At 45.6% G+C, this 17399-nt stretch overlaps 1 protein-coding gene across 2 annotated transcripts in view; it reads left to right on the top strand.

The window, feature by feature from the left end:
* The window catches only part of Clic5 (chloride intracellular channel 5), a 153071-nt gene that overhangs the window by 37981 nt on the left and 97691 nt on the right, over positions 1-17399 (top strand). Inside the window, exon 1 of one of the 2 annotated variants that reach the window (XM_041655925.1) lies at positions 14061-14486. The exons of the other annotated variant lie outside the window; for it this stretch is intronic. Within the exon in view, the coding sequence (XP_041511859.1) occupies positions 14424-14486 (63 nt within the window). The 5' untranslated portion in view covers positions 14061-14423. Of the gene's footprint in view, positions 1-14060; positions 14487-17399 lie in introns of those variants that run through there. 2 annotated transcript variants of the gene reach the window in all.

Here is a 17399-nt window from a genome sequence, read left to right on the forward strand (position 1 = left end):
CCTAAAACTACTATAAAAGTGATCTCCTCAAGAAGCAGAGACTTACACGCGATAGAGGCACTGAACCAGATGAGGGGGAAATTGAAAGGAGCTTTAGGTAGAGATAAATGAGGCGGAGTAGCTATGCACACACATTCCCTCTCTAGCTTGCCCCTATTCTATCTTCAAGCAGTGACTCAGTACAGCTCTTGTTTGTTTGCTTGCTTACGATTGATTTGATCTTTAATTATGTGTCTGTGACTTGTGTGACTATGGGTACCAACGAAGAACAACCAAGGAGGGCATTAGATCCGTTGAATGTGGAGTTACAGGCGAGCTACCATGTGAGTATGGGAATCTAACTCAGGTCCTCCGCAAGAGCAGCCAGTGCTCTTCACCACCAAGCCATCTCTCCAGCCCCAGTTATGTTTGTTGATTGATAAAACCATCTCAGTTTTTATTCACCCCAATGTAAAAGGTCATCATACGGGGAGCGGCTCAGGTCACCTTCAGCGTCCCAGAATTCGGAAGTGAGGGGCACGCAGGCTGGAATTCACATGGCCAGACACACAGTGCTTCCATGATTAGCTAGCAAGGAGCAAGGGAGGAGCTGGCGTTGATGGGTGACCTCAACCAGACCACTTTGGTGTGGCCCTTCTCTGTCCCTCTGACCTTCAATTTCATGTCTCCTCCCATGGAGCAGATGCCTGGGTGTGAGGCGGGACCTAAAGGCATCGTTTGACCCTGTGATCCTTGCTGCCGAGAACTTTTTACCGAGAGCACAAAGTCTTGTGTCCACTGCTCTAATTGCCCAATTCCGTGTTTCTGGGAAAGGAAAAGAGTCACAGTGTTTGGATAATGAGCCATTAGGCGAGGATGGGTGGAGGACAGGAGTTAAGCTCAAACCGACTTCAATGCAGCTTTAAAATAGCATAGAATCACTTAGGTTCAATGTCAGCCTTTGACAGGGGCTTCTCTGTCCATGAGGCTGAGCCAATGGTGTCCATACAGCAGAACCCAGTGTGAGGGATCTGTAGCTTTAAAAAAATCCTGTAAAGGTATCACAGGAGAATTGTGTAACCAGGGTTGAATTGCAAGCTTAACATTTTAAGACAATCACTCTCTGTCTCTGTCTCTTTCCTCTCCCCACTGAGTCAGGGCGGGGTGAGGGCAGGTACCCACATGCCACAGAACACACATGTGTTTGGTCACAGGACTTTCGGGAGTCCATCTTTGCATTCTATCTTGCTTTGAGGAAATCTCTCTTCTGTCTGCTCCCTTGTCACATACTCCATCCAGGTGGCTGGCCTGTAAGCTTCTGGGTGATTCCCCTGCCTCCCATCTCATGGCAGGAGTCCTGGAATACAAATGCTAGCCACCACATCCGGTTCCTTACAAGGAGGAATCCAAACTCCAGCCATGAGGATTGCACACCAAGTGCTTCTATTCATTGGGCCATCTCCCTAACTATTGCATGGCAGTTGTTTGCAAGGTGGATTTGACTGAAAACAAGTGCACTAGAAATAGTCACAAGGCAGTACAGAGACTCTGTCCTCTAAGTGATCTGCCCCCGGTTCCCTAGCTAGAATTTAGCACACTTTGTCCTTAGGTTCCTGTGGTTGCCCTGCCTCCCACAATGGAGACTGTCAAGACTCACTGTGCACTTGCTCGCCACAACCGCTTCGTTTCTCATTGTGTCCCCAGGTCATTGATTGTATGTGGTGGTTAATAGGCCAACAGTGCGTGAATGTGGGTAAGATCACTTAACAATCCACATCTCAATGAAAGGGCAGCTGATTGTGAGGTGGCCGCTCTACTGGCGCTGACTGCATCATCTTCCCGGAAGGGAAACAGGAAACGAAGGAGCCTCCTTTCTCAGGACCATGGTCTCCATTTCTGTATTCTCCTAAAAACACATCACACTTATGTGGCTAGCGTATAGTGCAGGCTCGGAGCAGGCCATATGTGTTTGGGGTCCTGTGAGCTCCTTGCTGGCAGTGCTTCAATATTCTACACACATTGACTCCCAGCACTGAGCTCTGGTCCCCACATAGAGCACCCATTCAGGAAACTGAATTTCAAGCCCAACTGATATAGTTGAGACATTTTCTGCCTTCTCCCCAGAAAAAGGAAATGGAACTAATTCAAAGTAATATGCTTCGATCTCCTGGAGGCATGAAAAAGCTTCCTGGTGATTCATTTTTAAATTGCACACGTGGGTAAAGCACGTGACAAAATCGTATCAAAGCCTCATCCCCAGTGAGAGATTGGCCAGAGCCTTTCTCCACCCACCTCCATGTTCTACTGCAGTTATCCCGCTCTCTGCCTCACCACCGCTAGGGAAAAGCACACGCAGAGGTTCCTTGTCTTTCTAAGGAATCCTACCTGGAAAGAAATGGCTAGTGAAGAGGAAAGGAAGTAGACATAAACATAAAGGTATCCCTAGAACCCGGAGGACTCTGGCACTGCTGCTCTCATCTCTAGGATGACTTCAATTGGGAAGTGATAGGGGATGGTCTCCTATGCCCATTTTGTAGATAAGGAAACGGAAGTTCAGAGAGGCTGAATTGTCACATTCTCAAAGGTCTGTGATGTCCCTGGATCCCAGTTCACTCTCCTTTTCATTATAGGTGTTCTGTCTGCTGAAAAAAATCAAGTCATAAAATATTATTTTACAGTTTTATTATTCTATTTTTCAACTACCTATAATCGCTACAGCTCCATACACATCCTCTCTCTCTGGAATTCTGGCAGATTCTGAACACATTTTCACCTTCATTTGTATTTTAAGAACCTCCAAAGACAGCGTGGCATTGTTATGAAAATCTGGAACTTTAAGAATATTACTTTCAATCACCAAGATGTGGCCAATTTTTTTAAGTGTATCATTGTGCTGTTGACTCATACCCACCCGATCATAGCCCCCCAGGAGTTCCTTTTATCGTACAGATGGTCGCTCACCAAAGTTCTCTCTATTCTGTGTAAATTCTGACTCTGCTCTAAGTCTCTGGCTATGAGCATGATGTGTGGTGTGAGGTGGTCTCAGCCATAAAAGAAGATTGGTAATGGATAGGAAAGAAAACTCTAGGGATTTCTCATTCCAGCCACTCAAAGGGCACAGGAGTACTTGGGCTTCCCGCATCTCTGGTGTCCCCACATCTCAGCCTTTGTTTTCTGTCAGTGTTGCTCAGAGTCATCCTGGCTCCATGGGGAAAAGATGGAGCCACAGCTTTCTAGCCTGTTCTACTCTCTCTACTAGGCGAGAAGAAGGAACAATGATCTCACACATACTCCTGATATAAGTCCTGCCACATGAGCCACCTGCTCACCTTTGAAGCTCCTCTGAACCCTAACGGGCAGTGAATGGAGACGGTGTGGAAAGCCAAAGAAACTGGAGACCCTGTATGTTTCTGTTCCTCTGAAACTTAACTGTGCAGCCATGGGCATTTGCTTCCTTCCTATGAAACATTCTGCTACCATAATGGATGGGTACTGGTTTCCATTCAGTGGTCTTCTGTCTTATTCCTCCCTGTTGCCCACTCTTTTGGGCCACACCCCTTTTGAGCTACTCTTTCTTTTGCTTGTCATCTTTTTTTATGGTTGAGATGTTGGGATCAAACTGAGAATCTTTGAGTCATTAAAGACAGTTTATTCACATGCTGGGCCCGTGACCAAAAGCTCAGATGTGCAGGTCAGAAGAACAAGAGCTGACAGTTGCATTGCTGGGTTTTTGTTTTTAATGTTACATTTGTCTTGGATCCCTTCCCAGATACACCTGCAAAATTTCTGCATTAAGATTTTCCCTGAGCTCAAAGAAGTGCTTGACCACTCAATGAAGACGGTCAGCTACTCAGTAAATTCTGCCCCAAAGATTGATACCGCAGAGCTGATCTTGGTTTGCTCTTTGCTTTTCTTTGACTTCTATGGCTTCCTTTCCTGAGGTTGGGTATTTTTAAAGCTGCATATGCCATTCCTATGTTCTTCATTTGTATGTGTGCTTGTTTGTTTTCTGGTTCTTCCCTGGGTATCTCTTAAGCAGCATTCTGGACTCCTTGAGCCTACCGACTCCTTAAACAGGTCAGCCTGCACTGATCCTGTCACACCTATAAGCCACAGAGAATCTCCAGCTCATCCCACTCGGAATGTTTTCTCCTCTGTGCGCCAAGGGAAGCATTGCTGATGTTTTGGGCTTTACTGATGGAGAGAGCTGGAAGGAGGATCAGCTCTTCTGGGTATAGCTATTTCCAAACATGTCACCCAGCCGCTCTGTGACTTGGCTTCCTCATTTGTGAAATGGGACTAATAACACCCAGTCACCGGCCTATTACAGGGATGACACAAGCTAATAAGGGATTCAGAACTCCCAGTACATGGCAGAATCTTAGCCAATGTTAGCTATCATTTATGTTATGCAAGCTTTTTCATGTTTTAGTTCAAATTAGAAGTTATGAAAATGCTGTACTGTAATGCTCATTTTGCCCATGGAAAGGCAGGACCCAAATAGAGGGAGAAACTGTGGACAAAAGAGGTTTCAGCATTGACTGGTTGATACCTTTAATGTTGACATATTGATCATAAACACGCCATGGGACTGACTGAAATCTCAGGACAATCCTAAATAAAGCCGGTAATCCCAAACACTTGTTTGTGATCTCAGCATCCGGAGGACCAAATCAGGAGGGCCAGGAGTTCAAGTCTGGCCTTAACTGAACAATAAGTTTGAGGTTAGCTGGGGTACTTGAGACTCTGTCTCCCCAAACCAAAATGAATAACAAATGAATCAATAAATTGTTCCTGCCTTGAGTTGGTCCTCTCAGGTGCCTTGTCAGAGTGACAAGGAAGAGCACTAGAAAGGTGAGGCCTGCTGTAGATGATCCCTGTGGGGTCCTGCTGTAGATGATCTCTGTGGGGTCCTGCTGTAGATGATCCCTGTGGGGTCCTGCTGTAGATGATCCCTGTGGGATCCTGCTGTAGATGATCCCTGTGGGGTCCTGATGTAGATGATCCCTGTGGGGTCCTGATGTAGATGATCCCTGTGGGGTCCTGATGTAGATGATCCCTGTGGGGTCCTGCTGTTGATAATGTTAGTGGGGTCCTGCTGTAGATGATGCTGTCGGGTCCTGCTGTAGATGATCCCTGTGGGGTCCTGCTGTAGATGATCCCTGTGGGGTCTTGCTGTTGTTGATGCTTGATCATTGGTTCAGAAGCCTTTGGAACTTGTTGAAATAGGAGCAGCGGGGCTGTGTCCTGCCACCCAGCCGCCCACATGGCTAGCTTATGCCCCGAAATGATTACACGGAAATTGTATTCTTTTAAACACTGCTTGGCCCATTAGTTCCAGCCTCTTCTCGGCTAACTCTCGCACCTGGACTAACCCATTTCTAATATCCCTGTAACACCACGATGTGTCTTACCAGGGAAGATCCTAACCTGCATCTGTGTCTGGTAGGAGAATCATGGCGACTCCTTGACTCAGCTTCTTTCTCCCAACATTCTGTTCTGTTTACTCCGCCTACCTTATTTTTTGTACTATCAGAGGCCAAGCAGTTTCTTTATTACTTAACCAATGAAATTAACACAAGCCAGAAGACTCTCCCCCATGAGGAACTGATCTGTAGAAGGGATGTGGAAAAGCGTGGGGATACAGGTTTGGGAAAGCTGAGGACGCTGTAAGCGAAGCTTAGTGAGTGATTCAGGCAGGCACTTGACTGGAAGGCTGGACTACAAAGACAATTTGAGAGAGCAGGGTGAGTGCTGGACGGCAAGACAGGAAGACGCTCCTGTTACACTGATGCCAAGAGTCTACACTGTGTTCCCTGAGGTTCTGGGGAAAGGTGAACTCAGGGAAATGTGTGTGTTAGTCTGATGAAAGACACCTGAAGCAGACCCACACTCAGGCTGTGGTATGGATTTCCTGGCTGTGTTTAGTTCTTAGGAGCACACATCATGGCACCAGGTACCCCAGGGACCAGACATGGAGCTATTGGCTTTAACATTTTCCTTGTGTTTTGGTTTCGCCTGGGTCCCATCTCTCCTCTCTACGGCACCCATTTTCCCTTTATGAAGGGGGATGTTTACTCTGCCAACATATGTTGGGTGTGTGTATGCTCTTTTTTTTTATTACATTTTTATGTTCATAAGGACTCACAGCCAAGAGATACTTTCCTTCCTGTCTGTGTTGTTTCATTTTCTGTTTCAGGAGTTTGTTTTATGTTTCTGAAGTTAATGGTGTGATGAAATTTGAGGAGAGAGCGCATGGAAAGGAGGATATGAAAACAAAATGGTGGATTTATATCTGTTTTGTGGTGTGGTGTGGTGTGTGTGTGTGTCTAGACTGTGTGAATATGTGTAGCTCACAGGTCAACTTGGGTGCTGTTCCTCAGGAACCTCCCGCCTTGGGTAATTTTTGTTCATTGCCAGTTAGGCAAGGCTGGGCAGCCTGCAAGTCCTAGGCATCCCCCTGTTTCCACCTTCTGAGTGTGGGCATTCTAAGCACATGCCACCATGCCTGGCCTTTGAAAATGTTCCATGTGTTACAGACACCCAGCTCAGGGAGTTCTGCTTGCATGGCAGACATGCTACCGACTGAACTGTCTTCCTAGACCTGACTTTACAGTTTTCAAAATTATTTAAGAACTTTGACGCTTTTTAACTTTACACAGGAAGCATTCATTTTGGGGGCATGCATTTCTGCAAATTTTAACACATACAGAGATGCTTGTGACCACTAGAACAGACAGGATATTGGTTTTAGCACCAGCGAAAACTCTTTCCTAACATCTGTACAATCAAACTTCCCCCAGCCTGCTGCTGCCTGCCACTGATCTAGAATGTCATGCAAGCGAAGCTATACAATGCGTACCTTTTTGAGACCAGCCTTTCAGGTAGCATTGTACAGTTGAGATTTATGCATGTACACACCTCTTAGAAGCTCTTTTTTTTTTTTGACTGCTAAACGGTGTGCCGTTGTTTGTGTGTATTACAATTGGTTGATTCATTTAGGCATTGTTTCTAGTGTGGGGTCATTATAAATAATACTGTGTAAACATTCACGTTCAACACTTTCGGTCAACAGGACTTTTCATTTCTCTTGAAGTATGCCCAGGAAATGGGAAGACACAGAGAGCACAGACTTGATGTCATACCCAGTTTCTAAACTGCTCTGCGGAAATGTTCTAGAAGTTGAGAGTTGTAGCTGCCTTCGTGCTAGCTCTCAGGGTTTTCAGAAGAGCAGAAGTCACCCTTCCTAATAGACAAGTTGTAGCTTCTCTCTTTTTACCCGTGTACCTCCAGGAAATGACATTAAGAGTATTTTCATGTTTCGCTCTTTGGTAAAGTGTCTGTATCTTTTTCTGTTATTATTTTTAGACAAGGATTATTCACTTGTTTTTGAGTTGTGAAAATTTCTTACACATCCTGAAGTGTCTTTTGACCCGCCCCCCCCTTCTATTTCTGAATGAGATTTATAGAATTGGTGTTACTCTGTCTTAAATGTTTGGTAGAATTTGTTAATGAAATGCCTGGGGCTTCTGGGTCTTTTGTTGTTAGGCTTATTGAAGGGTTCTCAAGTGTGAATAAAATATATTTAATAGAGAGCGAGCCTGTCAGGTGGTAGATCCACCTTTTCTTGGGTGAATTTGTTACGTTTTGTCTTTCAAGATTCCATACAATTTGCGGAAGTGGTATAAGTGATATACATAATTCATATACAGGCTCTTCCAGCAGTTCTGTGTCCTCTTGCTTGTGGAGGTGTAGCTGATAGCCCCGTCTTTCATATCTGACTTTAGTAACACACCTTCTCTCTCTGTAAAATCTAGATGAGTGTGAATATTCAACTTTGTGGCTTTTTAAAAATCTTTCTTTCTTTTTTATTTTTAAATAAAATCTTCTGTTTTTAAAATCACATCCTATTTCTTTCTCTGTCTTTCAATTAGTTCTGATCTTACACTTACTCTTTTGCTCCCCTAGTTGCTTGGGTACAGTTAGCTATTCCTTTTCTAGCTTTCGAGGTAGACTCTTAGATTACTGATTTAACTTTATTTCTTTCCTACTAAATCACTTTCATCCAGTGAGCATGACAGCTGCACCCTACAAATTTCAATGTTCTCTATGTTCATTTCAACCCAGTTCAAGTTATTTTCCAATTATCCTTAAGGCTTTTGTGTTGGTCAATGATTTTCTTTTATTATATTGCTTAATTTACAAACATTTGGTTTGGGGGGACATGCCTTTCTGACATCAATCTAATTGACTCAATAACAGTCCTAAGACACATTTTCATTTTAAATCAGAATTTTTCCTGTGACTAAAATATGGTCTTTTGGAGGAAGGCTGCTAGTTAGTTCCAGGCTGCTTATCCCTGAAATAATCACACAGAAACTGTATTAATTAAATCACTGCTTGGCCCATTAGCTCTGGTTTTTTACTGGCTAACTCTTACATATTAATTTAACCCATTTCTATTAATCTGTGTATCGCCATGTGACAGTGGCTTACTGGCAAAGTGTCAGTATGTCTGACTCTGGCGGTGGCTCCATGGCATCTTCTCTGACTCCACCCTTCTTCCTCCCAGCGTTCAGCTTAGTTTTCCCCACCTAGCTAAGTTCTGCCCTGCTATAGGTCCAAAGCAGTTTCTTTATTCATTAACCAATGAAAGCAACACATAGAGAGAAGGACCTCCCACACCAAAGGTCCTTTGGTGGAGTTTCCCTGCAAACTTGAGAATGATGTGTATCCTAGTGACCATTTCCTAGAAGAGTTCACAAATGTTAGCCATGTAAAGTTGGCAGACAGTGTTGTCAAGTCTCTCTATGACTTCACAGAGGTGTCGAGATGTCAATTAATAAGAAGGAGATTAGAAATTTCTGATTGCAAGTGTGTTCTTGTCTCTTTCTCTTTTCTGACCAATAAGCTTTTCCTTCATCTGAACTGAGCCTCTGTTATTATCAGTTATATACATGTTTAAGATTCTCTCTGTCTCTCTTACACACACACACACACACACACACACACACACACACACACACACACACCCCAGGCTGGCTTTGAACTTGCTGTGTAGCCAGAGATGGCATTAAATTCCTAATCTTTCTGCCTCAGCCTTCCCAAATGCTATCATTGCACACATGTACCTCTATGCTCCCCGAATGCTATCATTGCACACATGTACCTCTATGCTCCCCGAATGCTATCATTGCACACATGTACCTCTATGCTCCCCGAATGCTATCATCGCACACACGTATTTCTATGCTCCCCAAATGCTATCATTACACACATGTACCATTCTGCTTCTCGAATGCTACATTGCATACTTGTACCACTATGTGTATGAATGTGCATCATGCATATACCTGGGAGTTATGTGAGAGTTGTGAGTCACCATGTATGTGCTGGGAATCAAACTCGGGACCCCTGCTAGAGCAACGTCCAAGCTCTCTGCTTCTCTATCTGAAATTGAAAATGGTATATTTTAAATTATGTGTATTCTGTTGGTGGATGCTGTGCACATGTGTGTGGGTGCTTCAGAGGCCACCGGCTTCAGAGCCCCTGGAGCTGGAGTTACAGGTTAGGTTGTGAGCCAAAGGATGTGGGTGCTGAGAGTTGAACGCCAGTCCTCTGGAGGAACAGTACACAGTCCTGACTGCTGAGCTACGTCTCCAGCCCTCATCTGTTTTTCTACTATTATCTCTTTGTATAAAATAGAGGTCTTTATTTGGGATTTACAATAGGACTATTTAGCTTTTTTTTATTTATGGCAAACAATTTAGCATTTCAATTGGATTATATGAACTGTACAATTACACAAATCACTTTAACTTCTGTTCTTTAAGTTGCATTTGCCATATTAATGAATTTAAATTAATCAACCTGATATATTTAAATATATCAGATACGTTGTATTTTTCTTCAATAGTTGTACAAAAATACAGGTATTATAGAGACCCACATATCAGCGTTTCCCGGGCAATGGTAATCTCCTCTCTCTGGTTCCAATTTTAGCCTGTGTGCTGGCAAAGAGAACACTAAAAGCATTTTTTGCAGTTCTTTCCTGATAAAGCCTAATCTAAAAATTGTGCTGAGTTTATAATGATGTGGGCTAACATGAGAAGTAAAGTGTTTTCTGCCTGTCAAAGCTGCCCTTGGCTCTAAGCAAGTTTGCTTGGGCAGGGCTGGGTGCAGCAGGCTTTCTTTTCGGCCACCAACCAGCTCCCAAACCATGACATGGGGACTTCATATTAGTTATGAATGCTTAACCTTAACTTATGCTTGTCCCACTAGCTCTTATAATTCTAATTTAACCTGTTTATATTCATCTGTGTTTTGCCTTGGGGCTTTTTACTTTCTTTCATTCTGTGTGTCCTACTCCATGTCTGTCTGTCTGGTGACCGCCTGACTGTCCCCAGGCATCTGCCTCTCTTTCTCCTTCATGCTCTTCTCTTGAGAGAGAGCCTAGATTCCTCCTCCTACTTATTCTCTCTCCCCACCAGCCCCACCTATCCTTCTACTGCCTAGCTATTGGCTGTTCCACTTTTAATTGGACCAATCAGGTGCTGTAAACAGGCAAGGTAGAATTGCAACACATTTTTTACATAGCTAGACAAATACAGCATATACACACGCAACACAGTTTTACCTAGCTAATATTCTGCAACACAAACATATGCAACACAGCTTTATATAGTTAAAGTAATATGCCATAACATTTGGGTATAAAAGTAAAGCCATTATATCAACCATACTATGATGGCCAAGCCTGAAGTGGGGTGGGACAGCAAGAAGGTGCATAGGGGCTGGAGGGACCATTTAGCAGTTAAGAGCACTTCCTGCTCTTGTGGAGGACCTGGGTTTGGTTCCCAGCACCCAGGTCAGGTGGTGTACAATCTCATGTAACTCCAGCTCTAGGGGATCTGGCTCTCTTTTCTGACTTCTGTGTGTACCTACAAATGACATACACCCACAATACACATAAAGACCAGAAAAATATGATGGTTTATTGTAATTAAACTATGAGTTATTTGCAGGGCTGCCATGGGTGATGATTTCTAGAAATATTAATAAGCAGAAACTTCCTGTTTTCCAATATGTCTGTGCCAGGCTTGAGATTCAGAAAGAAAGATCGCCCCACGCATTGCTTGGATCCTAGGCAAGAGCATGATCCAAAGCTCCCATAAAGGACTTTCCATTTAAAAGATCTCCCAAGGCTTTCTCTCTCTAGTTTTGTTTGTGCTTGCTGACGTAATCTGAAGACATTCCCACACTCCGGTTCACAGAAGCTGTGACACAGCGAAAGCCCCAGACTCCTCTGTAACCCGGGTCCTACCCTAGGGATTGTCATCACTGGTGCAGAGTTTCAGCTGTGAAGGTGACAGCTTGTGTAAAGCTTGTGTAAAGGCTTCTGTGATGTAAGTCTGAAAGCAAGGAGGAGCCGAGACATTGAACCTCATCCTGATTAAGAGCCTGGAGGGTTGCATGTCGGCCATGATGGTGCTGTCTTCAGCAGGAAGGGAATGCCTGAACTTGGAGTCTGTAATGGTGGCCATAGCATTGTCCTACTCTACCTACCTACCGGAAACATGACCAGGGAGTTTCAGCTGAATCAGCTTGTGCTGTGTGTAGCCTTTCCTTCCTCCCATCCCTACAGTGTGAAGAAGGCCCTTTGTGTGCTGTCCCATGGAGCCCCTCTGTGCTAGTCCACTTTTTTTTGCCATAGCAAAATATCTGAGATAAACTACTTAAAAAGAAGAAAGGTTTATTTGGGTTCAGTTTTAGAGGTTCTATAGTCCACCATCCATTAGCCTCATTGCTTAGGACCTGTGGTACCACTGTACACAATGACAGGGACTTGTGTGGATGGAGGCTAGCAAAAAGACGGATCAGTATGGTTGCTTAATTCCTGTGATAGTTTGAATGAGAATGACTCCTATAGGTTCATATGTTTAAATGCCTGTCCTCCAATTGGCAGAATTGTTTTGGGAAGAATTAGGAGTGTAGACTTGTTGTAGGGAGTGTGGTTGAAGCCCATGCCAGGTCCAGTCTTGATTTTGCTCTGCCTCTAACTCGTGGATGAGATGTAGACACTTAGCTGCTGCTCCAGTACCAAGTCTGCCTGTTCGCTTCATGCTCCCTGCCATGGACCCTCTAAAACTGTAAGCAAGCTCCTAATTGAGTACTTTTTGAAATAACTTGCCTTGGTCCCGGTGTCTCCTTACATCACTAGAAAAGTAACTAAGACAATTGCCTGTTAGGACATGGCCCCAGTGACCCAACTGCATTCTACTGGTAGGCCCCACCTTTTAGAGGTTCCAATAGTGCTACGGCTGGAGTCAAGTGACCGTTCAGATCCAAAGTCAGACACAAACCCTCCATCTGCCTAGTTCGTGGGACAGCCTTGAGGTTGCCTTCTAGGATTACTTCACTGAAATGGATTTTTCTTTTCATTGATTAGGACCAGATCTCATTTCCTTCAGTTCAGTGTGCACTGTGTGAGAGACACAGTTAGTTGAGTAACTGAGGAGGAAATACCAGTTTATTCAAATTCTGACTTTCCCATGTCCTAGATTGATAACTAGAGTCAAGTTTCTTAAGTCTACCATGCCTCAGTTTCCCCACTATAAAATCAGGCCAATAACACCATTTGTAAAGATGAAGACAGCCAATGTCTTTCTTGGATTGCTCTCTGTCTTAGATTGAGGCAAGGTCTTTCACCCGAACCCACAGTTCAGACTGAGTTCAGACTGCTCAGTCTGTTTGGTCTCCACCTTCAGAGCCCTGAGAGCAGAGACAGGCCACCAAGCAGGCCCAATAGTCACACAGCTGCTATGGAGCCCAACTCATGGCCTGAAGCTTGTCTGGCAAGAGATTTGCACACTGAGCCTCTCCCCAGCTCGACAACTACTTTTTAAAAGAAACAAAAGGTAGGGAAAGATACTTTCGGAAACCACAAGGCAATGTTTAACAAGAGTGCCTGCGAATCTGTGGTTCAGCACCTCCCTCCTAAGGATACATCCAAGGGAAATGTCGTAAGGGTTGAAAGAAACCAGGGTCACTAACCTCACTCCACTAACCCTAACTCTCACCTTAGACTAGTTCAAGTCTGGGTAATGGTTACCTTGGCTGGGGAGGAGCAGGGGGAAAAAGGATCAAGAACTTCTGGTGATGTGGCTAACATTTTATTCCTTCATCTGGTAACCGAAGGTGAAAATACATTTAGCTGTATACCCAAGGGTGTGAGTATCCCCCCATCATAGTTCACAAACAAAACAAAACAAAATTGCACAACAAACCAAACAAACAACATCCCCCCCTCCCCCCCCACAAAACCAATAAAGAAAGCTTGGAGTGGTGGCATGCACCTGTAACCAGCAATTGGGAGGTTAGAGGCAGGAAGATGAAGAATTCAAGCTCAGTTTCAGTTACATAGTGCATTCAAGGTCAAAGGCCAGTCTGGGCTGCCTGAGATGTGTGTGCATGTGTGTAAGGAGAGAAAAAGGAGAGAGAGAGAGAGAGAGAGAGAGAGAGAGAGAGAGAGAGAGAGAGAGAGAGAGAGAGAGAAATAGGAAGCAGAGGAAAATAAAACAAAGCCAGGGGTAAAGGGAGACCCATAAAGTTGAAAGCCGGGGATCCCTGACTCCAGTACCCCTGACCCGGTTGGCTCACCCCTTTGCCTCTCACAGGCTCCTGCCCCACCCCTTCTCTGTTTGCTCAGTGCAAAGACACAAATGCTGCGAGTTCGGGATCTTCCCTTCTTTCCTTTTTCCCAGGACTCTGCCCGCCTTGCAATTGCATAATTTTGGTACTAGAGTAACTTGGTCTAGCTGAATTGTTTTGTTAAAAAAATAAAAATGTATACATTAGAAAATCTTGAAAGCCGTGGGCTCTTTACCTCTTCCTCTTGTCCCTGGCTCCCTCTCTGTGTCTCATTACCCCCTGCAGGACGTCCTCTTGGTCATTTGGGACTGCCCAGGCTCTGCATGAGCCTCGAGCACTGAAAGGTTTTGGGGGTGACTGGAGGCAGCTCATGAAGAGCTCCCCACTGTGTCGTCCTCCCGACCGCCAAGTCCCCGCCCGGATTGACCCCGCCCCGCGGCCGCAGTCTATTTTGGGCGCACCGGCGGAGGCGCGGGATCGCTGACAGTCACGGATCCTGTGACACCTCCCAGCAGCCAGGCACTTGTTGCTCCAGGGACCTGTTGTCAATCCCTTAGCTCGCTATTCCCTTAAGCCCCCTGCTGGCTCTTGAAGTCGGTTCTTTCCCTGGGTCACCTGAGACACTGATCTCTCAGACAACGCTGTCCTTGCTTGAGGAAATTGATGAGAGACTAGAAGCCTTAAAAAAAATTAAACAACACTGAGAAGAGAGGCTCCCACAGTGAGCAGGAGCCCGAAGCGCTGCAGAGGTGGCGCCTCTCCGACCCGGGACCGCGGCCCGGGGCGCCGACGGTATGATGGACTCAGCGACAGCTAATGGGGACGATAGGGACCCCGAGATCGAGCTCTTCGTGAAGGTAGGTCGGCATCTGCGGGCCTCTCTCAGTGCTGGCTCTGTCGTGATCTCAAGTGTCAGGGCGCAGATCCCTCTGGGACTAGGGACCCTCCCTAGGGAGCACAGCCCAAGGCCCTGCCCTCCTGGTTCTGCAGATGGCCTTTCTGCAAGGGGTTCCCGGGAGGATGGAGTAAACTTCAACCTGGCAGGTGTCTGTCTTCCTGGAGAGCTGACCTGCAGTCTGTGAAACACTGTAGGGCAGGTCACCACCATGGATCCTGGACTCCAAGGGTCGCCGTGACCAGGCTGATCTTAAAGGATGCCCCCAGATATAGGGACAGGAGGACCTGGCTGGACCAGTAAACGTTTCTCCTACAGTAGAGGAAGGAGGAGGAGGAGGAAGAGAAAGAGAGAGAGAGAGAGAGAGAGAGAGAGAGAGAGAGAGAGAGGAACTTTGATAAAAATGATCTTTGGCAAAGCAAAAATAGCATTTCCTAGCACCGTTCCTTTTTTTTTATTCAGAAAGACTAAAATAACAGTGAAGCCCGCAAAACTATTTTCTTGTTTTGTGGCTTGGAAAGTAGAAAGCGAACACCCGTTCCCTGCTGTTATTGTCATTGTCATTATGATTCTGTGGGGCAGTCTTTGTAACCAGGGGACTTGCCAGTCAACCTGAGTCAGGGCTGCAAAGCAGCACCGTCTAGTCTAGCAGAACCAGATTAAACTTCTTGGGCACTCCGTGAGCAGGAGCAGGAGCGAGACAGAGGCTGTATTTCTTTTGCAAGCTGCTGAAGAAGTACGAGGCCAGGTCCGCGGGCATGGGCAGAAACATTTGATCAGCCCTCCTTGCGGGACACTGCAGAAACAGAAACTTGGAAACCTGAGGCGGGAGGAAAGCAGCCTCTGAGCAGGCGGAGTTGCCAGGACTAGGGGGAGGGGGAGAGCTCCGCTGCCTGATTACCTGAACTTTTCACAAAGGAGAAGAAAATCAAGGGCAGTTTCCTAGAACAGAGTGCTGAGTGTGGAGAACACACTTGTCGCTTAAACGGCGTGCATATAACCTGGGAGCCGAAAGATGTCAGTTTGCTCAAATCACCCCTTCCGAGCCAATGGCGCAGACTTCTGTAGAAAGTTTTAGGTTTGTGTAAACCTGAACAGCAATCTTTTCTTCTTTGACATCTTTGAAACACACACACACACTATTCAATACACATATTGAATTTCTAATATAATATATTATACATAATATAATAATATATAATCTGTTACAAGTTATTTTATGTCTACAAAGTGATCTAGATCTCCTTTTGTGCTGGCGGCCGACCTAGGTAATGAACAAGGGCCCTGTCATCTCCCAGGCTGGACAGGATTTGACCAAGGGATCCACACGGGGAGCCCCCAGCTCAGGTGCCCAGGCCTACGGCTGGGAGGGTGAATGGACAGAGGTTTCACACAGCTTGCTGTGTTCCTTAAGAGAGTCATTCTTGCACTTGCTCAGCTTCCCTGGGAGTAGGGACTTCAAGGTGTCAGGTTCCCTGAGCGAAATTTCAAACACAAATTGGTTCTTTTAAGCCAAAGGAGCCCTTTGCCCTGTTACCAGACGCAGAGACCAATTCTACCTGTGTCTTTGGAATTTCATGTTGGCAGCATTCGGAGATTTTGTCTATTTATATAAAAAAAAGCTTACTCCACAGCTCAAGTAGCCCCCAGAGAATTCTAGAATATCTGTGTTGTCATCTGCTTTTTCTCTAAAGAGAAGCAATTAGTGGGAGGCAAGCAGGCCTTGGTCTCTAAGACCAGATTGATGGCAGAGCTGTCTTCATTCCCCAATCCTCATTTTTTAGTTTCTAGTTACTGTTATGGTCACAGAGTATACACAAAAGCTGGGTCAGTCAGGTCGGTGGTGGTTCACCCAGCATGCAGGAGGCAGAGGCAGGAGGATCTCTGAGTTCAAAATCAACTTGGTCTACAGAGCAAGTTCCAGGACAGCAGGCTACCCAAAGAAACTCTGTCTGCTAAACATAACCAGTTGAGTCTAGAGTGGAGCTGCTGCTCTGAGCGGTGTCATTTTGGGGGAGGGAGTGATTAGTTTGCAGAATCAGACTTTCCCAAATCTGAAGTTTCCCTTCCGGATTTCCACAGAAAGAATGTCTCTGAGGTCTGGTGTTGGGTAACCGATGTGCTTTCTGAAGGGGAGGGTGGTTTGGTCCCTCTGAAGTAACTCACAGAGAGGAGGCCCCACCTGGAGCAGTGATGTTGGTCATTGTCAGCAGCCTGTGAAAGACCCCCCACCTCCACTTCACATAACACCGAGTCTGCCGTTCCACCCTACGGCTCCCTGAGACTCTACGTTGTTCTTTCCTTGCTCTCCGAGGCCATCACCTGTTTCTCCTGCAGTGATAGTCATCGTCATACTGATGAAAGGCAGCATCCTAGGTCATGTGGAGCTCAAGGAAGGAAATGATCTCATTGGGCCCTCACATCCTTATCCGTGAAGGTTATTTCACTCTTACGTGAAATGAATGAAACAGTGAACTATGATTTACAGGACCTCATGGTCCCTTATAGTCACAGCCCTTGGTGAACTGAGGGGTGCCCCCTTTCGGTACCCAAGGCTACGAGGAAAGGGTTTGTGTCATGATACGGCCGAGCAATTCTGTGTTGGGGGAAGGCATGTGAAGTGCTCTGAAGCAGCCCACAGACAGCATGCAGGTTCAATCCTCATTCTGACACATCATACTCTATACGTCCCGTCTCTCCCCAGACACTGATATGTCCGTCCTTGTCTTATTTATTTTCCGGCCTATCATGTAGCCCAGACTGGCCTTGAGTTCCCTAAGTACCTAAAGATGACCTTGAGCTCCCAATCCTCCCACCTCCATCTCCTCAATGCTAAGAGTGTACCATGCCCAGTTTGCTTGGTACTGGGGATGGA

This window comes from Microtus oregoni, unplaced genomic scaffold, assembly GCF_018167655.1.
Source record: "Microtus oregoni isolate MIOR12 unplaced genomic scaffold, Mior012 000007F_ref0000211, whole genome shotgun sequence".
Lineage (NCBI taxonomy): Eukaryota > Metazoa > Chordata > Mammalia > Rodentia > Cricetidae > Microtus > Microtus oregoni.